Here is a 22,653-nt window from a genome sequence, read left to right on the forward strand (position 1 = left end):
AGCTGCGACTACAGGCATGTGCCACCATGCCCGGCTAATTTTTTCTATGTATATTTTTAGCTGGCCAATTAATTTCTTTCTATTTTTAGTAGAGAGGGGGTCTCGCTCTTGCTCAGGCTGGTCTCGAACTCCTGAGCTGTAACAATCCGCCCACCTCGGCCTCCCAGAGTGCTAGGATTACAGGCATGAGCCACCGCACCCGGCCTAAAGTCCTCACTAATTTTTAAGAGTGTAAATAAGTTCTGAGACCAAAAACTTTCAGAATTCGTCTACTTTATGCAAAGTAATAAGGAGAGAGAGGATCTCCATTAATCTGAGGTAAACTATTTGGTTATGTCCCAAGTATATAAGGGATGTGAATAGCCAATAAGAGTAAGAAACTACTAACTGAGGCTATATACTGACAGCAGTGGCTCTCTAAATTTTGACATTAAATCACAGTCCTTTTCTTTTATTTAGACCTTTTTCTAAAAGCTAGGCTTCTTTAAACAACTGAAATTTATGCTAAAACTCAAACAAATTGAATCTTTCTACAGGAGTTGTCTTCAAGGCACCAGCCAAAAGAGTGATTACTTTAGATTCTTTCTTTTTGTATTGACCTCAAGTCCCTAGTACTTCAGTGATAACATCTGAAATCTAATGTCTTACTTTTTACATAAGTAGCTTGCTTTCTAAGTGCAATTTCCTCATAAACATTCCACTAAAGTTCAGTATCAATAAACATGCACTATACAATCTCACTAATGAAAAATGCAACTAAAACAATTTTAGGCTTCCCACTTACTATAATGGTAAAAAAATAATTTTCAGGACAGTTCTCAAAATTGGTGAAAGCACAAGAAAAGCTAACATTCTTTATATGCAAAAAGTGGGTGTAAAATTGGTAGAATCTTTTGTGAAGTCACAAGTATTTAAATAGCCCTCTCACCCACAACTCATCACATCACTCACCTGGTTTATTTCCTTCCTAGCAGTCATTCTTATATCTAAAAAGGACTTAAAATCTTTCTTAAAAACAAATTATCTGCCTCACTTCCAACAGAGTGCAGGCTTCGTAATAGCAGGAGCCTTATTCAGTAGTGTATTCTGAGCCTAGGACATCTCCCGTCACAGAGTAAGTGTTCAAAAAAATCTAACAAATAATTGATCATCACAGTGGTATTTTTTTTAAAAAAGTAAACACAAGCAAAAAAACCTCTGTAGGTCCATGAAACCCAGAAAAATTAAATAAACTATGGTATTTCCATTCAGTGGAATACCAAGAAGTTTTTTAAAACAATGAGACAGATCTATAAGTAACTAATATGGAAAGATTTCATACACAATCAGTAAAAAAATAACTGCCAAATACATTGAAATAGTATTTGTGTTGGAAAAGACACAAAATTACAGAGAAAAATGGATAATATCTATCTAACTGGCAAGCAGACACTTCTAGGACAAGGGAGTAGGATTTAGGGAGAGATAGAGAATAGTCAAGGGGAACTTTGGCTTTATTTGTATAATTTAAACTTTTCAAAATGATATATACTCATGTAAATAGCTTGTATAATTTTTTTCAAAAAAAATTTTAAGGGGTGGGCGTGGTGGCTCATGCCTATAATCATAGCACTTTGGGAAGTCATGGCAGGAAGATTGCTCGAGGTCAGAGTTCAAGACCAGCCTGAGCAACAGCAACGCCCCTGTCTCCACAACAAACAGAAAAACTATCTGGGCGTGGTAGCCCACGCCTGTAGTCCCAGCTACTCAGGAGGTTGAGGCAGGAGGATCACTTGAGTCCAGGAGTTTGAGGCTGCAGTAAGCTATGATGACACCACTGCACTCTAGCTGTGGCAAGAGAGAAGACCCTGTCTCAAAAAAAAAAAAAAAAAATTTAAGAGAAGTCTATAATTATCAGTCAGGGTCCAGTCCTGTCTTCAACAAAGAAGAAATTTACTACAGAGATTCAGTTACATAAAACAGAGGAAAGTGAAGCAACCCAGAGACTAGTAATAGCAGGAAGCTTCTATGACTTCTAGGACTAAAAGGACAGTAAGATGAAATAGTCTCACTATATCCCAGAAGCTCAGGATGGAGCTAGAACCATAGCAGGAACTGCTCAGTAGTATCTGGGACCACGGAGGAAGGGGACACAGGAAGTGGGAGTTGGCTCCAAAAAGGGGTGGACATGGCAGGGGAAAAGAAAGAGGGGAGTGAGGAAATACCCTGGCTTCTTCCCTCCTTTCACCCTCCAATCTTCTGTTACTGCCTCCTATTTGCAAAATCCAAAAAGCAAGGAAGCCTAGGAAATTTAATTTCCTGCAATATGAACAGAGGAAAAAGTAGGACTAGATTTGAGAGCAAACTGGAGCATAACTAGCACAATCAGTTACTAATGTGTGGCCTGCCTTCTCTATTCCCTGGTAGAAGATGACACACGTATGTAGTGACTAAAAGTCTGTCTTACCCTCGTTTAAAAATTAAATAAGAAACCAGATTTGGGGTGGGGAGAGAACTTGAAGCACAAAATTGCAATAGTAATTTTTTTAAAAGTAAATGATTAGAAACACTGTATCTTTAGTAGTGGGGCAAATTGATCAAAGCAAGTTGCATGTATAGATTACACAAAATTTTAGCTGACCAAATTTCTACATGCCTGGGAGAAATTTCTCAAAATATGAAAGAACACAATTTTTTAAAAATAAAAGTTCAGCTTAAAGACCAAGAACTAACTAACTAACTTACTTACTTACTCATTTATTTTGAGGAGATGAGGTCTCACTGTCACCCAGGCTGGAATGCAGTGCTGTGATCATAGCTCACTGCAGCCTCGAACTTCTAAGCTCAAGCAATCCTCCTGTCTCTGCTTCCCGAGTAGCTGGGACTATAGGCATACCCCACATGCTACCATGCTCAGCTAATTTTTCTTTTTGTTTTTAGAGACAGGTTGTCTCTATGTATACAGGCTGGTCTCGAACTCTTGGCCCTCAGCAATTCTCTCACCTCAGCCTTCCTGGGATTACAGGCATGAGTCATAGCACGCAGCAAGACCAAGAATTTAAACTTACATTACCAACATGCATTTTTGAGGACCATCCTCTAAAACCATTTTAGACAAAATACTTAAAATCCAAACCTTTTCAAAAAGAATGAAGCAAAAATCTAGGTTAGGAACTAAAAAAGAAGAGCTGTTTGATAAAAATGCTAATAGAGGGAAAGAAAAGCCTAATTTCATTTAAACATTTAATTGGTCTTAGACCAGGGATTGGCAGATATTTCTGTAAGGGATCAGACAGTAAATATTTCAGGCCATATAATCAGTGCTGCAACTACTCAACTCACTCACCGTGGGGCAAAAGCAGTCACAGACAATATGTAAACAAATGGATGTGGCTGTGTTCTAATAAATCCTTATTTATGGATACTAAAATTTCAATTTCACAATTTTCATGTGTCACAAAACATTCTTTATTTTTTTTCAACTTTTTGAAAACATAGAAATAATTTTCAGCTCGCAGGCCATAAAAAGGTAGTGGGCCAAATCTGGCCTGTTGATCAGTTTGCAGACCCCTGGGCTTGCACAAATTATGTTCAAGACTAGGTGTGGTTTTTATTTTAAACTGTTAAACAGGAGCTAATCTGTGCATATTTTCCTATCTCTATCAACAAGAGGCAAGTTTTCAACAAAATTGCCAGACTCAAAAAAATTATACATTCTTTAATCCAAAATGTCTGCATAAGAATATTCGATCTATGCAAAAACATACCAGAACACTTGAGAGTCTGTCATTGTATTCAAACAAAATAGAGCTAATGTAAGAAAAACTTTGGTCCTAACCTGTAGGTACTCTATTCCTTTGGCTCACTTCCATGGGAAAGAGGGGTGACCATCTATTGGATCACAAGTCCTGGTTAGGGATGTCAAGGCCATTACTGTTTACTTGACTGCAAAAGCATATGATCTACCTTTAATCTGCAGAATAAAATAATAAACTCTAGACAATATAATCTTAAAGCCTCTGATAACCAAATCTCAACAAAAGGCCCTAATATATAAAATAAACTGTCTAAAGAATTCCAGGTTCATCCATTCTTCTACCAATCTTTCAACCAATTGAAAACCATTTGAAAACTCATATTTTGACATCAGAGCTTTGGTCCCTTGTAGAATCATATTTTCTGAATCTTATTTCAGCATTTCACCTATAGCACCCCAAAGAATGTTGTAAGAAATTACCCCACAAAATCCAACACTGTATTTACTATATTAAAAAAAAAATTACAGAATTTTTTATCTAGTATATCATCTCTTTTATAAGGACCCTTGGGAGAAATTTCTCAGGCAGTGACATCAAGGAATGCTTTTCTCAAGACACTTTTGTGCCTTTTACCTTATAGATGCTATACATACCGTAACCCAATATAAAATTCTCTTTTATTTGGCAGTTAGGAAACAAAGCTCTCAGAGTCCATGTCTGGTAACAGTGAAAGAACTTATGCATTCATTTGTATGTACTTCTATAATGAGCTTCAAATAACCAAATTTTTTTTCTTGGTTTTCCTTTTTAAAAAATTCTAACATATTGTGTTTATGTAAGCTACCTCAAATAAAGTGGGGCATAAGTATTCGGTAGCATAAAAAACTATCACACACAGGCAATCAATTGTGAAAAAATCTACCTCAAACAACTGCAATTTGTTTTTTGTGTGGCTTCAACAAAATCCCACGATGCCACTTTATCAGCTATCTCTTCTTCACACAGACCACTTGATGAAGCGGAATACTTCCTCCTAAGATTCAAAATTACAAGATTCTTTAGAATTCATAAAAATTTTTATTAAACATGAACTTAGCATTATAATTAATTTTTAAAATCAATTCTTAAATTAAAGTCATACAAATGACTGTATACCTTAAATATCTTCTAATTACAACTAATTACCAACATGCAATTTTTGAACTTAAAAATGAAAATACGTACTTGTTCTGTGCTCTGTTCATATTGCATTCTTGCCAAACTCTATCCACTACATGATTTGCTAATTTTCTGGGTATTTTCCCTCCATGGTGGCTAGTATTATCAGTGTTGAAACCATCAGATACTGAAGAAAATTTGACCCACTTCTGGGCAGACTGAGGATCAACTAAAAACAAAAAAGAATAGGCTGTAGGAGAATAAAAGTATGTTTAAAGGGAAGGTTTTAAGACTTGGGTCGGCTAGGTGTGGTGGCTCACACCTGTAACCTTAGCACGCTGGGAGGCCGAGGCAGGAGGATTCCTTGAGCTCAGTTCAAGACCAGCCTGAGTAAAAGCGAGACCCCATCTCTACTAAAAATAGAAACATTAATTGGGCATCGTGGCACGTGCCTGTAGTCCCAGTTATTTGGGAGGCTGAGGCAAGAAGATCACTTGAGCCCAGGAATTGGAGGTTGCAGCGAGCTATGATGACACCACTGCACTCTAGCTGGGGTGACAGAGTGAGACCATGTCTCAAAAAAAAAAAAACTTGGGTCTTTTTGATTTGTGATACAACTTGCTCCAGCTACCTGATTAGGCTATTTATATTTTGAGGCAAAAAGCATATTACTTTATTTATTTACTTAAGAGATGGGGTCCTACTCTGTTACTCAGGCAAGAGTGCACTGGCATGATCATAGCTCCCTGAAGCCTTGAACTCCTGGGCTCAAGGGATCCTCCCACTTCAGCCTCCCAAATAGCTGGAACTATAGGCAGGAGCCACTGCACTTGGCTAATTTTTAAATTTTTTTTTTTTTCTAAAGAGATGGGGTCTCGATATGCTTCCTAGGTTGGTTTCAAACTCCTGGCCTCAAGTGATCTTCCCACCTCAGCCTCCAGAGTAGCTGGGATTACAGGCATAAGCCACCACATCCCTCTAAAAGTACGTCATTTTAAATAGAGAAAGTAAAAAACCTAAAACAAGGGATGCAAACTGTATGGTAGTGTATCAGTGTTGATACACTGGAGGATCAAATAATGGTTGTACAGGATAGTATCCTTAGTTTTGGGAAATACACTGAGTATGCAGGAGTGACCGGGCATCATGGAGGCAGTTTGTTTTCAAATGGTTCAGAAAAAGACCGATGATAACGAATGTACACATATAGAGAGGGTGACAGAGCACACATTAACGGTTTGGAAATCTGGATGAGGGAATCCTTTGAACTATACTTGCAACTTTTCAAGAAGTTTGAAACTAGTTTAAAATAAATTATTTTTCAAGTGCTTGCCGTACTCAAAATAACAGATTTATCACCAGAGCTGATGAAACAAATTAGGACGATACCTGTTTGGACCTCCTCAGGAGATGTAGGTGGTGTAAGAGTAACCGAAGACATAGCAGGATCTCTTGTGGAAGCAGGCACTTGGTGGACACCCAAGCAAGAAGTTGAACAGTGAGAGGATCCCACAGAGCTAGGAGTAGGAATGTCTGACTGAGGGACTAGAACAAAGCATGCTGGGTAGATCATTCTGACACCAGCTAAAAAAACAATGGAGAGGAAAATCAATTACTATTGTGACCATAGTGGAATCAGTTTCACTCAAAAGTACTATAATGGAAAGGTAGATATGGTATCACATTTGTGTAAACAAAAAATATATTTTCATAAATATACATTCTTCTGTTGTGAGTTTTTTTTTTTAAGAAACCACAATAAGCTGTTAGAAGTGGTTACCTTTGGTGAGACAGACTTAGAAGAAAGTAGCTTTCTCTTTTCATTCTTAGATTTTCTATGAATGCATTTGTTTTTTTTAAATCTTTATTTGCACATTTGATCAATTATAAAGCATATTATTTTTTAAACTTTGTAAGTTTAACAAAGAAATTTCTGGGCACTAGAATTATGGACCATTTTCTATTTTACTCTATAATATATATGTCTCTATTTCAAAGTCTAATAAATATGTTTTGTTTCTGTTTTTTGTCATAACTGCTCTGGTAGTGATGAGTTTATTGAAATTAAACACTGGTAATCTTTTTATTTAAAAAAAATGAGGCAATCTTCATATATTAACATTACCATTAGATTCCATTAAACACAGTATTATAAATTCTAATTATCTGCTGAATTATACATTTTCCATGCCTCCTATGTCTCTCTAAGGTAAAGTATATGTCTTGGCTATGTGACTTGCTCCAGAATGTAAATGTATGTGATATATGCGACATCCTAACAGGAGCTTTAAACGTGTTTGCAGGGTCAGGGCAGCCTGTCTCACTTCTGTCCTCTGCTATGAGATTAGCACATGCCAGATATGAGTTACTTTGTTAATTTGGATCCCTGAATGAGAAGACATATAGAAAATATACCCAATCTGAAAAAGGCTGACCTAGGCAGATCATATCAAAGACACAGTCTTCAGGTACATTTTCTGCCTTTTAAGTTAGTAGAGGTGACAGTTTTACCAAATATTAAAACACTGCATAACACAGGTTGTCAACTTTCCAGCCTCCAAATATTAATTCATTCACACTTATTCCCATTAGACCCTTAGCATGCTTCCTTCTAGACAGAATATATTTCTGTGACTTGGCTTGCCCATGGTAACTAGTTTTGCCTAATGCAATGTGAGCAGATATAACATACACCGTATCTCAACATAAGCTTTAAATACACTTACATGTTTACGCTCAGACCCTATTTTTTTCTGTTCTCATAAGAACAGCATGTCCCACATACATACTGGCTACTCATTTAACCTAGGTTACAGAATGAGAAGATATATGGAGCCAAACCACAGCCAAACTGTAGCCTTTACGTAATGTGAACAGGAAATAAGAAATAAATGTTTGGTGTTGAAAGCCACTGAGGTATTAAGAGTTGTTTCTTACTCAGGAAAATCTAAGTAATATATGTAGTCATGTATTTTCCCCTTAGGATTAATACTCAGAATCCATACCAACAAGAACTTCTACTGCAGCTAAAGAATCATCTTCCCAATCCATATCTTCCTGTTTTTCTTCAGACATCTCCTTTAAGCAACGTGAGATAGGATAGAACTGTTTCCATTCACCAATCAATTTTTTTGTAGCTGAATCAGACATCTTGAATGCCTGTCCTGTGAGAGTGCCATTTAGTCCAAATGGGCTTAAGATAACTAGAAACCCAAAGGAGACATCAATTAAGCAACTAAGGACTGTTACACCAAATAAAATTACATTGAATAGTGTGGCAAGTAATTATGCAATTCTAAAAAAGAAAAAAACTCATAATGATCATTCCAGAGAAAATCAATTTATTATACTTCAATATTGTGAAGATAAAGTACCACACTGAGTTTATTATAAAAATTATTAAAACTTTGTCTACCCTAAACTCTCAAATAGATAACTGGGGATATTTATGTACCTATCCTTCAACTTACTTGACTCCCAACTAAGGAAAAGCAATTTGAGGAAAAAACAATGGAATATATAAATCTAAGTACTTACCATGTACTACTACATAAATTTTAAAAAGCAAACACTAAGTTCAAAATTAAGAACACAATGCCAGTCCTTAAAAACAAATCAGGAATCTTATAAAATACTTTCTCTACAATTCAACCATTTTCATGGTATAAATAATATCAAAAGTCCCTGTGCACCTATGTTAAACCTGGCTTATTTGACCTGATACACAAGATGATCTTGAAAACATCAACACATAACTGCGACATGCTATGTAAGAGAACACTTTAAACTATGTTACCATGCATGTTTAAGGATTTTTTAAATAACACTTGTATTAAAAAACTTATTTTGTTGACTTAATACTCTAAGGGAGAAGAAAAAAGTAAACTATATCAAAATCATTAAGCTGAAGATCAGAGCAAAATCCTGACAATCCCAAAATGTAAAATTACCAACTTCAATAAGAATCTTCTGGAAACAATAATAGAAGATTGAATACCTAAGACAATAAAATATTCTACCTTGAAATGGGCTATTAGACTGTTGAGCAAGGGTGATATGCTCTTCACTGAGAAGATATACAGGTTGATGTTGGTTAATTTCCACACTGGTACAAACATTGCTGTCTCCATGCAAGAAAAAGGTGAAAGAGCAGGACAAGTGTTCACTAATAAAGAAGAAAAAGTTATATTTTAGTGATAATCAAAGGCCAAAAAATAAGTTAAGCTGCTTTTCTTTATTAAGAAGTTATACCACAAAAATGCATACTGTTTAGCCCAGAAATTCTACTTCATCATCTGAAGGAAAAAATTATGAATATAAGCAAAGATTTAGCTATAAGAAATGTTCTTCATAGAACTGTTTATATTATAATAGAAAAGGCTGCAAATATAGGAACCAGTTAAACAAGTTAAGTACACCCACACATACAATTATTATAAAGCCATGAATGTAAGTTAAGGTGGAAGAGTGGGTTTAATGGAAAAGGAAAGGCTACCAAAATAGCATGGTCTCCATTTTTTTCTTTTTCTTTTTTTTTGTTAAGAGATGTATTTCTTTGGTCAGGCACTGTGGCTCACGCCTGTAATCCCAGCACTCTGAGAGACCAAGGCAAGAGGACAGCTTGAGCTTAGGAGTTTGAGACCAGCCTGATCAAGAGCAAGACCCTGTCTTTACTAAAAATAAAACAATTACAGGCATCATGGCACATGCCTGTAGTCCCAGCTACCCTGGAGGCTGAGGCAGGAGGATCACTTGAGCCCAGGAGTTTAAAGTTGCAGTCAGCTATGATAATGCGACTGCACTCTATCCAGAGCAATAGAGTGAGACTCTGTCTCAAAAAGAAAAAAAAAAGAGAGATGCCGTCTCACTATGTTGCCCAGGCTGGCCTCTAACTCCTGGGTTCAAGGGATCATCTCACCTCAGCCTCTCAAGAAGCTGGAACTAACTGCAGGCACATGCCACTGTATCTGGCTCCCAAATTTTTTTTTCAGAGGAAAAAAGTTTTCTGTGGTTAAAAAAAGTCCAGGTGGGCAAGAGAATTGAAGGTGACTGAATTTTTATTTTTGCATATTTTTCTTCTCTATAAGAAAATATAAATATATTTTTTCATTTTATTACTTCTGTAATTGGGCTGTATCTAATCAATCACTTAATGTATCCCCCTGCCAACCAATGAAGTTATTTTAAAGCAAAGATGGATCTTACAGTTGAAGCCATCCTAGAATAAAGGATACATGCAAAATAGTACATAGTATGAAATTTAGGTATAGCTAGGTATACAAGTTGCAAAATAAAAGTTTCCGAAGACAGCAGATGTATCCTGAAGATATAACTTAGAAACATCAAGTAGCTGAGAAGGGAAGGAGATTGTACCCTGAAAAGAACCACTTTTATTCCTTTTCCACACATTTATGTTAAAAATTCATCTTAAAGAACCAGTTCTTTAAATTATGACCATTAATCAACTTAAAACCTGATGAATATATGTATAAGCCCTCTTAAATTTTTTCTGGACAAAGCAAGGCATAATGAATTTAAATAAAGTTATAATAAAAGTAATGCTAGAGCTAACAAAAGTAGGAAAACAGATGGTAGAAAAGAGGTGAACACCAACACAGAGCTGAGAATTTCTCCATTTTATATATGTTATGGAGTCAATAGATAACGTCTAAAGTTGATAGAATAAGAAAATGGAATTTAAGCATATTATTCAAGTTATATAAGTAACTGACAGAGATTGGTCCAGAGGTAATACACTATCTCAATTGATTTTTCACGCTCAGTTCAAAGTCTTTGTTCTACTCTTTCATCTCTTTTCACTACTGTACTTGACTAGCCTAAAAAAAAAAAAATTTTAAATAGAAATAAAATTTTAAAATTAAAGTGACAGAAAAACTAAAAATAATAAAACTAATAAAATAAATCTTATCTTCCATGATAAGGAAACAGTGGACATTATTCAAAGTGGATAAATCAAGGCCAAGAGGTAGTATAAGTAAGTATCTCTGGAATTATGGCAGTAACCACCAGAAGAACAAAAAAAATAAAAAACAAAACCACCTGGTTACTTCTGGGAATGGGATTGAGGTATTTAAGCAGGAATCCTTGATTTTTTAAAAATTTATAATGTCATTCTGTTCTACTTAAGTTATATTAAAATTTTTTAATTGTTAAAAAAATTGTGGATTCTATACGTTTACCAATGATTACTATATCTTTCCTCACTCCAATAGTTTTTATTTTTATTTAAAAACTTTTTATTTATGAATAATTTTAAATTTACAGAAATGTTGCAAAGACAGCATACGGAATTCCCATATACTCTTCACCCAATTCCCTCTAGTGTTTTTTTGGTTATTGTTTTTTGGTTTTTTCTTTGTTGAGAGAGGGTCTAGATATGTTGCCTAGGCTAGTCTTGAACTACTGCCCTCAAGCAATCCTCCTACCCTGAGTTCCTGAGTAGCTGGGATTACAAGCATGAGCCAACTGCACCTGGCTAGATCCCCTAACATTTACAAACATCTTAGAACCTGCTATATTTGTCAGACATATAATTAACGTTGATAGATTACTATTAGCTAAACTCCAATCTTTAATTGAATTTTCCACTGGTGCTCTTTTTTCTGTGCCAGGATCCAAACCAAGATACCACACTGCATTTGACCAATAGCTTTTAATAGAAATGAGAAAAATTATTAAGCTTGTTGCTCCTCTGAATAAAATGTTAATTTTATTGGAATAACTATGGGTTGAAGAATTATGAAGACTTATACACATTTGCTTTGGTAAAAAGGGTATAAATCTAAAATAATCATCAAGACGAGTAAAGAAACTATTAACTAATAACAACTTTGAAAACTGTCCACACAGAAACAGACCATTGCTATTGCTCATTTAAAGAAGTTCAATTGTACTATTGCTATCCAGCAGTATTTTCCAGCAATAGTAAGGTACCTGTACTGCAAAACACACAAAAAACCTACCAAATAGAAACCTAACTCCAAACGCTCAAAACACAATTCAAAAAAACCACACACACACATTTGAAAGAACTCTGCATTAAACTTAGCATTATATTCAGATCTGTATGTACTATATACTAAGCCACCAGGTAAAAGCCAAGTGTTATTCTTTTATTCAACAAACATTTTTAAGTTAAGTCCATGGCACTGTGCTAGGCACACAACTGATTACCACTATGTTAAGTGCTATAACAAAAAATCAAGTACAGGATGCTATCAGAATGTCTTAACAAGGCGATCTATATACTTGAACTTTTTTTTTTTTTTTTTGAGACAGGGTCTCACTCTGTTGCTTGGGCTAGAGCGCAGTAGCATCGTCATAGCTCAATGCGACCTCACACTCCTGGGTTTAAGCAATTTTCCTGCCTCAGTCTCCCGGGTAGCTAGGACTACAGGCGCACACCACCATGCCAAGCTAATTTTTCTATTTTTTGTAGAGATGAGGTATTGCTCTTGCTCAGGCTGGTCTCAAACTCCTGGCCTTAAGAATTTCTCTCGCCTCAGCCTCCAAAAGTGCTAGGATTACAGGCGTGAGCCACCACACCCAGCCTCAATAATTGTCAAGGCTGAGTTATAAAGCATATAAAGACATAACAATCTCTAAACCGTATTTTTATTTTAGCAAGCCACTAATATTTAATTTCTGAGAACTATATGTCCATCATGCTCATTATATGTATTGACATTCAACAGGTAGAAACCAATTTTCAAAGCATTTTTCACACTTAACTATAACAAAGGATATGAGAGTCTAAAACCAAGACAAAATGCTAAACACTTAAAGAATAAATAAAATCAATATTCAACAAGCTAGAATGACTATTTTTCAATATTACAAGCTTCTTACAAGTTTTTCAGGCAGCTATAAAAGACTTACACATGTCTTGGTAGAAGGGGCAAATTTTTAAAAAGAGTTTAAAGGGGAATTACTAACTAAAAATACTATGTCAAGGAAAACATTTGTTATCGAAGAGCTGGGTGCAGCGGCACATGCCTGAAGTTCCAACTACTCAGGAGGCTGAGATAGGAAGATCCTTGAGGCCAGGAGTTTGAGGCTGTACCATGCTATGATCATGCCTGTGACAAGCCACTGCACTACACCCCAGGTAACAGGGCAAGACTCCCAACTCTTAAAAAAGAAGAAAGGAAAGGAAAGGAGAAAGGAAAGGGAAAAAGGAAAAGGGGAAAAGGTTGAAAAGGGAAAGGGAAAAGGAAAAGAGAAAAAGAGAAAGAAAGAAAGAGAAAAAGAAGAGAGAAACAAAGAAGAGAGAGAAATAGAAAAAGAAAGAAAGAAAAAGGGAAGAAAAGAAGGAAGAGACTCAGCAAGACTAACTTATTATGTAGAGAAATTTTAATTTGATTAACTTTAGGGATCAAGTAAGTATGCTATAGAAGTGATTATGAATGCTGTCTGCTTACTTAGTAACTGAATAGCAAATTTTAAAATCTGAATTGCAAATACTTCCAAGAATATTTGTAAATAAAAGCAATAACCTAAGACAGTCTCATGTTCTTTATCTTTAAAAGAGAAAAAGGATAAGAGACATGAATTTCATATCCTCATATCTACTACTCCTTTTATCAGTGTAGTAGAGTTCTTAAAAACATAGCTTTCAACTCTACTTCTTTTCATACAAGAATAAAAAAGAGAATAAAAAGATTCAAAATAAATTTTTCTCATGACAAAAAAAAATAATGTGCTAAAAATCTCTTTTCCTGAAGATTATTATAATATGGGAAATGTTAAAAAGTACATTAACTCAACTTCTCTTAAATATTATTTAGGAAGAATTTAATCTGATATGTTCAAAAATCATAAAGGCTATTTTTCAATTTCCCCAACAGCCTTTCCAGTGAGCACTTTTAACTTTTAAACCACAAAAGAAAATTTGGCTTTTTAATGTAAAGTGATAAATTTGTCTCCAAAGGGTCTTTGTAAAAACCCAATATTCCAAAGTGCAAAATCAAACCAAGTGACTACCAGGCACAGTGGCTCATGCCTGTAATCCCAGCACTTTGGGAGGCCAAGGCCGAAGGATTACTTGAGTCCAGGAGTTTGAGACTAGCACCTAGGCCACATAGCCAAGAGTCTGTCTCCACGAAAAATAAAAAAAATTAGCTAGGTATGGTGGTGTGCACATAATAGTCCCAGCTACTTGGGAGGCTAAGGCAGGAGGATTGCCTGAGCCCTGGAGTTTGCTGTTGCAGTGAGCTATGATGACACCACTGCACTTCAGACTGGGTGACAGAACGAGACCCTGTCTCTAAAAAACATAAAATAAAATACAAAACACCAAGTGACTAATGCTCTCAGTTCCCACTGTTTTTCTACACTGGTCTATTTACCAGCAACTCAATCCCAGTGGTCTATGATCAAAGAAAAAAACATCACCTCCTATACTGCTAGCTAAGTATTATCCCAATATACAGTAGTCTGATCTTATTGTAATATAAAATGATTTAAAATAAACTGAGTTTGTACATGATATTGGAGAAAAACTATTCTAAATATGGGATAAAACTGCTGAGATTCTTTTACTAAAAAAAAAAAAAAAAAAAAAGACAGGGTCTCACTATGTTACCCAGGCTGCAATGCAGTTGCTTTTCACAGGCATACAATCGTAGTGTCATACAGCCTTGAACTCTTCTGCTCAAGTGATCTTCCTACCTTAGCCTCCCAAGTCAGAGAATATTATAAGACAAAGAGAATGTTAAGAAATATGGGCATACTAAATTCAGAATGGCTTTTCTTTCAAGGAGAAATGTTATCACTAATAATATCGTCTTAAACAATTTTGATAATTAGCACTTAGAAAAGTAGAGTTAAAACGAATACATGTAACTACAATGACAGCCCAAGGTACTATTAGGTAATATTAAGAACTGTAGAGAATACCAATGCTTTCCAGGAGTTCATAGTGTAATATCCAAAACAAAAGGTATGAGGCACTGCAGTTTCATGTACACCAGGGAAAAATAAAATTATAAAGTAAAATTTTAGAAAAACAAAAATTAAAAAAAAAAGGTATGAGGCAGAATTTTACAAATGAAACCTAAACAATCTTCTGTTGCAGAAAGAAATGTTCCTCAATTAAACAAAAGATTGTTTATTTCTGAGACAGAAAATGAAGATATGCTTAAAGATTAAAGTGAGTTGTTCTAATACCAACACTTCAATATATACACTGCATTAGGCAGTGCCATATCTAATCTATTTTTAGCATTTGTATTTGGAAGCTACAGAAAAATGATATCCCATTTTGCTGGTGGGAAATTTGAGGCACAAAGAGGTCAAATGGCTTGTCTTAAAATCATAAAACTAGTTAAAGGAAATGCTGACTTAAAATCCTAGTTATCCTAACAACCAATTAAAACACAGGCAAAGAACCTGAACAGACATTTTTCCAAAAATGATACACAAATAGCCAATAAACACATAAGACGTTCAATATCACTAATTATTAGGGAAATGCAAATCAAGAACATAATAAGACACCTCTTCACATCCACAAAAATGGCCATTATTTTTTAAAAAACAGGAAACAAGTGTTGGTCAGGACGTGGAGAAATTGGAATTCTCCTGCATTGCCGTTGGGGATGGAAAATAGTGCAGCCACTGTGGAAAACTGAATGGAGATTCCTCAAAAATTTAAACTTAGAATTACCATATAATACAACAATTCCACTACTGGGTATATAACCAAAACAACTGAAAGCACAGAGAGATCTGAAGAGAGATTTGTACACCAATGTTTATTGCAGCATTATTCACAATAGCCAAAAGGTGGAAACAAACCCACATGTCCATAGATGAATTAATAAACAAAATGTGGTATATCATAAAATGGAGTATTACTTAACCTTAAAAAGAAGCGAAATCTTGTCACATGCTACAACATGAATGAACCCTGAAGACATTATGCTAAGTGAAATAAGCCAGACACAAAAGGACAAACATTGAATGATTCCACTTATATGACAAATTCATAGAGGAAGACAGAATGGTGGTTACCAGGGGCTTGGGAAGACAGAAATGAGGAATTATTGTTTCATGGGTAGATTTTCAGTTTGGGATGATGAAAAAGTTCTGCAGATACACAGTGGTGATGGACGCAAACAATATGAACGTACTTAATGCCACTGATTGTAAATTTTATGTTATATATATTTTACAACAATAAAAAAACCCTACTCATCTTAATTCCTACATTATTTTTATTCCACAAATTCAACAGTTTCCAAACTTGTCTTACATTAGGATCTTTTAAAAATTCCAGGCGAGGCACGGTGGCTCATGCCTGTAATCCTAGCAATCTGGGAGGCCGAGGCCGAAAAATTGCTTGAGGTCAGGAGCTTGAGACCAGCCTGAGTGAGAGAGAGTCTCTACTAAAAATAGAAAAAATTACCTGGGCAACTAAAAATAGAAAAAAATTAGCCGGGCGTAGTGGCACATCCCTCTAGTCCCACCTTCTTGGGAGGCTGAGGCAGGAGGATCACTTGAGGCCAGGAATTTGTGGTTGCTGTGAGCTAGGCTGATGCCACAGCACTCTATCCCATGCAACAGAGCAAGACTCTGTGTCAAAAAAAAAAAAAAAAAATCCCAAAGCACAGGCCACAGCCCCAGGTTAAGATATAAGCATCAGTAATTTCTTTCAAACTCTCTAGGTTATTCCCACATGCAGACAAATTTGGGAACCACTGCATTAATCTATGTGTCTGCAATCTTCAAAGTAAATTTTTTTAATTCTTAAATTTATATTATCAATATCAGGTATTCTTAACATATCTCCATGAACAAAAGAACTATATTAAAATCCAGAAGATTACACCTTACCTGTGAATTCTATATATATTTGTGCTCATTTAGTGAACATATTACTTGTACTATACAGTGAAGAATATTTAGAAAGCAACAACATTCTTACTCAGGTTTACAACCTCATGTGCTCTGAAAGTGTTCCTTTTTACTGTTGTTTTTCAGTATTCTGTTTTTACTATATCCTATCATTTTAAAAAGACATAAGTGTAAAAGATATATTGGTCTACAGGGTCCACAATCTGTCTCATATTTTTCATGCCCCATAATCCAGCTCAAACACTTGGTAGCTGGTGTGACCTTGGACAGATTTGTATGAGTCTACAATAAGAAACATAGTAAGAAATTGTGGTTTAAAAGAAATCTCAATAGGGAGAAAAAAAAGAGAAAGAAGATCTTCTTAGCATTTAATTTTTCTCAGAAATGTTCTTGGAAAGCCTGATAATATGGAAGACTGACCACGTAAATCCTAATGACTCAAGCACCATAGAGAAATGCCATGGGCCATAAGTACTATTATATTATCACTTAAGATTTCAGAAATGATAAATAGTAATCTTGATGACAGACATTAAGAAAAAAACAGAATAGACAGACTATAAAGGGAAAAAATATAAAGATACATCAAGGCTGCTGAAGTAACTATGCCCAACTTAACAGATAGTGGGTACCCTGACATAAGGTATGGGGCTCTTCTTGCCTTTGAGATTCTAGAGCACACTTGTCGATTTAGCATAAAATTCGAAGAGGGTTCACCACACAGAAGAAATTTTTACCAATAAGCACTACCAAGTTCAGTTGGGCTTACAGCCCTAGAACTGTCTTATACATATTTTACACATATAAACATAAATAGACAGGGTCTCACTCTGTCACCCAGGCTGGAGTACAGTGGCATGATCATAGCTCACCATAGCCTCAAACTCCTAGGCTCAAATGATCCTCCTGCCTCAGCTTCCTGAGTAGCCAGGACTACAGGCGCTCACCACCATGCCTGGCTAATTTTTGAATTTTTTTGTAAAAACTGGGTCTCACCATCTTGCCCAGGCTGGTCTCCTGGGCTCAAGCAATCCTCACGCTTCAGCCTCCCAAAGTGCTACAATTACAGGCACCAGCCACAACATCCAGCCTTAGAAAACTTTAAATTACACATGTGGCTCACATTGTATTTCCACTGCACAGTGCTACACTACAAGACAGGAAGAGAGGAAATAAATACTTAAAAAACATAATAGGAATCACTTGAGGCCAGGACTTTGAGACCAGCCTGGGTAACATAGCAAGACCTCATCTCTGCAAAATGAATTAAAAAAAAAAAAAAAAAGCTGGGCTTGGTGGCCAGCAGCTGTACTACCAGCTGCTCAAGAGACTGAGGGAGGAGGATCACTTGAGGCCAGGAATTCAAGACGAGCCTGAGCATCACAGCAGGACCTCATCTCTAAAAAAAATACAAAAAAGTTAGTTGGGCATACGCCTATAATCTCAGCTACTTGGGAGGCTAAGGCAGGAGGATCCCTTCAGCCCAGGAGTTTGAGGACGCAGTAACCTACGGTGACGCCACTGCACTCTAGCCCAAGCAACACAGTGAGACCCTGTCTCAAAAAAATAAATTAATAGAATAAAATTGGGGTTGAAGGCCAGGTACAGTCGCTTACACCTATAATCCTAGCACTTTGGGAGTCTGACAGGAGGATCACTTGAGTTCAGGAATTTGAGGTTGCAACGAACTATGAGCCTGGGCCATAGAGCAAGACCCAGTCTCAAAATATATATGTGTGTATATGTGTGTATGTGTGCATGTGTGTTTGTGTACATATAAAAAAAATCAGGATGGATAACCATCTTACATAGAGCAAAGATATCAAAAACATTTATCAATTCAGCAATGTATTTTTTTTCTATAGAAATTAATTATATGGCTATGTCTGTAGTTAAGGGAATGGGGTAAGATTAAAGTATATGTTAAAATCAAACACACTCCCTATTAACATATTTCCCTCCTATACAATCTCATCTGCCACTTAGCAAAACAGTTGTCAATACATCCTGTAAGATACTGGACTAGCTATCGAAAAAAAGAATTCCTTACTAGTGTCCTTCTATCCTAGAAGAATTTCAAACTCTCGCTACATAAATAAACTTAACTGTCCACTCAGCTAAATGGTGACAATAGATTTAATATGATAAAAAGTTTAACCAAACACAAACTTAAGAGAGTTCAAGATAATCTTACTCAGATGTACTCTCAAACATCGCAAGTTTGGAAAGTCTTTTACTGAAAGACTAAAACCTACAGTAAGTCAATGACACTTATTATAGCCCATTTACCTATCTGTGTTCTCACTAGAAAACTCAGTGACTGTCATCTGACCAGTCACCTGCAATGTAGGAAATACCTAAACTATTCAAGACAAAACACTGGTCATTCTTTTAACCGATTATCCGAAAACTGGCTTGTTCTAGTGAGCAATTATCCTTGTAGTTGAAGGGTTATTTACCGGTAACCAGGCTGCATCACCAGAATTTGATTCCACTTCCACTCTTTCAGTCCCTAAAGACTGTTAGGGTTGGCCCGGCATGGTGGCCTGTAATCCTAGCACTCTGGGAGGCCGAGGCGGGCGGATCATTAGCGCTCAGGAGTTAGAGACCAGCCTGAGCAAGAATGAGACCCTGTCTCTGCTAAAAATAGGAAGAAATTGGCTGGACAACTAAAACTATATAGAAAAAATTAGCCACGCATGGTGGCGCATGCCTGTAGTCCCAGCTACTCGGGAGGCTGAGGCAGAAGGATTGCTTGAGACCAGGAGTTTGAGGTTGCTGTGAGCTAGCCTGACGCCATGGCACTCTAGCCCAGGCAACAGAGCAAGACTCTGTCTCAAAAAAAAAAAAAAAAAAAGACTATTAGGGTTAAACAGATAATTAACTACATGTAAGACAAGGAATATTATAGTTTGTCCCTTGTTCAGGTCAAACCAGTTTTGCAGCAAAAATATTCTTCCTTGACAACTCTGTTATTCTTTTTCAGAATGCTTATGCCAGTTTAATCAAAAGTGAATTTACCAGTAAACAAAAATAGTATATATAATGCATCTGCTTCATAATGGTCTAGAAACACATTAATTTATAATCAATCTTTATCTACCTTCTCTATATCATTCCACTGAATTCAACAGAAAGGAAGTCCCAAGTCATAACTAAAAGACTTAGCTGCTTGATTTTTTTCCTGCTTACTTTTCTAAAGGGAGAGGGGAGGGTAAGGAAGTTCCTATAAAAAAGAGATTTGAGGACCAGCATTTACCTCTCCTGGGTAAAGTCAGTTTTTGTACCACAACTATGCTTCAGGAGTATCTCAAAAGAGCATACACTATTTCGGGTAACACCTTGCTAATAAAACACAATCTGAATATAGCTCCCCTCCTAAATGGGTCAGCCCATGGAAAAATACTAGTGCTCAATTACATGGTTAAATAACAAGAAAAATCTGTTGGATTCATGGAAATCTCCAATTAAAAGTTGTATCTTGGCTCATGCCTGTAATCCTGGCACTCTGGGAGGCCGAGGCGGGAGGATTGCTTGAGCTCAGGAGTTCAAGACCAGCCTGAGCAAGAAGAGCAAGACCCTGTCTCTACTATAAATAGAAAGAAATTAGCCAAATAACTACAAATAGAAAAAAGTAGCCAGGCACAGTGGCATGTGCCTGTAGTCCCAGCTACCTGGGAGGCTGAGGCAGGAGGATGGCTTGAGCCCAGGAGTTTGAGGTTGCTGTGAGCTAGGCCGACGCCACAGCACTCTAGCCCAGGCAACAGAGTGCGACTTTGTCTCAAAAAAAAAAAAAAAAAAAAAGTTGTATCTTTGATTATTAACAGCCCATTAAAAGAGCTTTTCATAAAGAAAGATACTTCCAGTACCCTGCATAGCTTGTTGAACATATTCATTTATCTCTACTTCCTCATGAAAACCTCTGCATATAGATAGTAAAGAGCAGGAAGAAAATGAAGAGAATGGTAAAGTGACAGCAAAAGAAAAGAGACAGGCCAGGCACGGTGGCTCACGCCTGTAATCCTAGCACCTTTAGAAAGCCAAGGCAGGAGGATCACTTGAGGCCAGGAGTTCGAGACCAACCTGTCTCTACAGAAAAAACTGAAAAATTAGCTGGGTGTTGCGGCACAAGCCTATAGTCCTAGCTACTTAGGAGGCTGAAGCAAAAGGACTGCTTGAACCCAGGAGTTTGAAGTTGCAATGAGCTATGATGACACCACTGCACTCTAGCCCAGGCAACTGAGTGAGACAGAGGAGAGGAGAGGAGAGGAGGGAAGGGAAGGGGAGGGGAGGGAGAGAGGAGAGGAGGGAAGGGGAGGGGAGAGGAGGGGAGGGGAGGGGGAGGGGAGGAGAGGAGAGGAGAGAGGAGAGGGGAGGGAAAAGGAAAAGGAAGGAAAAAAAGAAAGAGAAAGAAAAGAAACAGCCATAAAATCTGAAGAGCTTTCAAGCAAAGGCAAAAATCATAAGGGACTTAGATAAAGGCAAAAGGAAGGAGCCAAGATGCAAGCTGAGTCAAACCACAGATCCCAGAAAGGCTCAGAAGTTGAAGATACTGATATTATCTCTGAAGGCAGATATATAGGTATAACTGAAAACAGAAGGAAGTAAGTTTAAACATAAAAGTTAGACTTTTGGATTCATTCTACAATCTCACAGTCTCTTCACTTTCTTCCAGATCCGTGAAAAATCTAGAGGTTCACTCTTTGAATTGGTTGAAACAGAGGGACACAGAACACTTAGATATAGCTGAGGTGATGTATTTAAATGAAAGATTAAGTGAAAATCTAAACACTATATAAGTGACTCCCCAACCTCCCTTCCCCAGTAGGCTCCCTAAATACTGGCACTCAAGCTTATTTATAACCTCTAGTCAAGAAACTGAAAGATCCCTCCGGGAAAACTGACCAACTTGAGTGGGGTGTGGGAAACCAGAGTGGTGGGGCATATAGCTGGTGAGAGGTGGATGACAGGCACCCAATAAAAATGGCCAGGTCCCCCAATCTTGCACCCTAGTAAAGCCCACAACTTTGTAAGCTGTTCACATACACAGAACTTGCAGTCAGCAATAGTGTCCAAAAGTCTCAGAGAAAATGATTGCTAATCCTAGATTCTATACCCAGTCAAAAGTATTGATCAACTATAAAGGTAGAAAAGAAGGTAATTCAGACATTCAATCTCCAAAGTATTACTTCCCATGTACTTTTGGGAAACTACTGGTAGATGGGCACCACCTAAAATAGTAAATAAAATCAAAAAAAGGAGAAATGAGCTTTTGGAAATGAGGGATCCAACATGGATAGAAAAGCAAAGGGAATTCCCAATATGGATACTGTGAAACAGGACTAGAGAACAACTAGTCCAAATTGGAAAAGAAGAATGAAGGGTTCCAACAGCGATACTAATTAACGAGAGGGGAAAAAAAAAGAAACTAATATATTACACAATGTCCTTGAAGGGAGGAAGGGGAGATTTATACTTCTGGTAGATAGTCTAGGGATAAATTACCAATAGGTACATAGATCAGGAGTTAGCAAACTTTTTCTGTAAAGAGCAAGATGGTAAATATCTCAGGCTAAGTATTTTTGACTTTGCAAACCATGTGTCTCTGTCACAATTATTTAACTCTGCTTTAGTGTGAAAGTAGCTGTAAAACAATCCATCAGAGAATGAGCGTGGCTGTGTTAAAATAAAACTTTATTTACAAAAACAGGTGGCAAACTATATTTGCCCTGTAGAGTGATAGCTGACCAACCTCTGACATAGATAATTAAGTGAAAAAGAGATAACCATTAACACCTGGGAAAACAAAAAGGTGTACAAGAAATGGAATGTATTCCTAATATACCATATGGTTCAGTTACAAATAATATTTATAAAATTA

At 36.6% G+C, this 22,653-nt stretch overlaps 1 protein-coding gene across 1 annotated transcript in view; it reads right to left on the bottom strand.

Moving 5' to 3' along the window:
• The window catches only part of MED13 (mediator complex subunit 13), a 101,050-nt gene that overhangs the window by 64,302 nt on the left and 14,095 nt on the right, over nt 1-22,653 (bottom strand). Inside the window, exons 4-8 of the mRNA XM_012648447.1 lie at nt 8,915-9,060; nt 7,901-8,098; nt 6,285-6,479; nt 4,962-5,124; nt 4,660-4,770 (exon numbers count right to left, since the gene is read on the bottom strand). Of these exons, the coding sequence (XP_012503901.1) occupies nt 4,660-4,770; nt 4,962-5,124; nt 6,285-6,479; nt 7,901-8,098; nt 8,915-9,060 (813 nt within the window). The remainder of the gene's footprint in view (nt 1-4,659; nt 4,771-4,961; nt 5,125-6,284; nt 6,480-7,900; nt 8,099-8,914; nt 9,061-22,653) is intronic.

The sequence above is a fragment of the Propithecus coquereli genome, unplaced genomic scaffold (genome assembly GCF_000956105.1).
Source record: "Propithecus coquereli isolate 6110/MARCELLA unplaced genomic scaffold, Pcoq_1.0 Scaffold285, whole genome shotgun sequence".
Classification (NCBI taxonomy): Eukaryota; Metazoa; Chordata; class Mammalia; order Primates; family Indriidae; genus Propithecus; species Propithecus coquereli.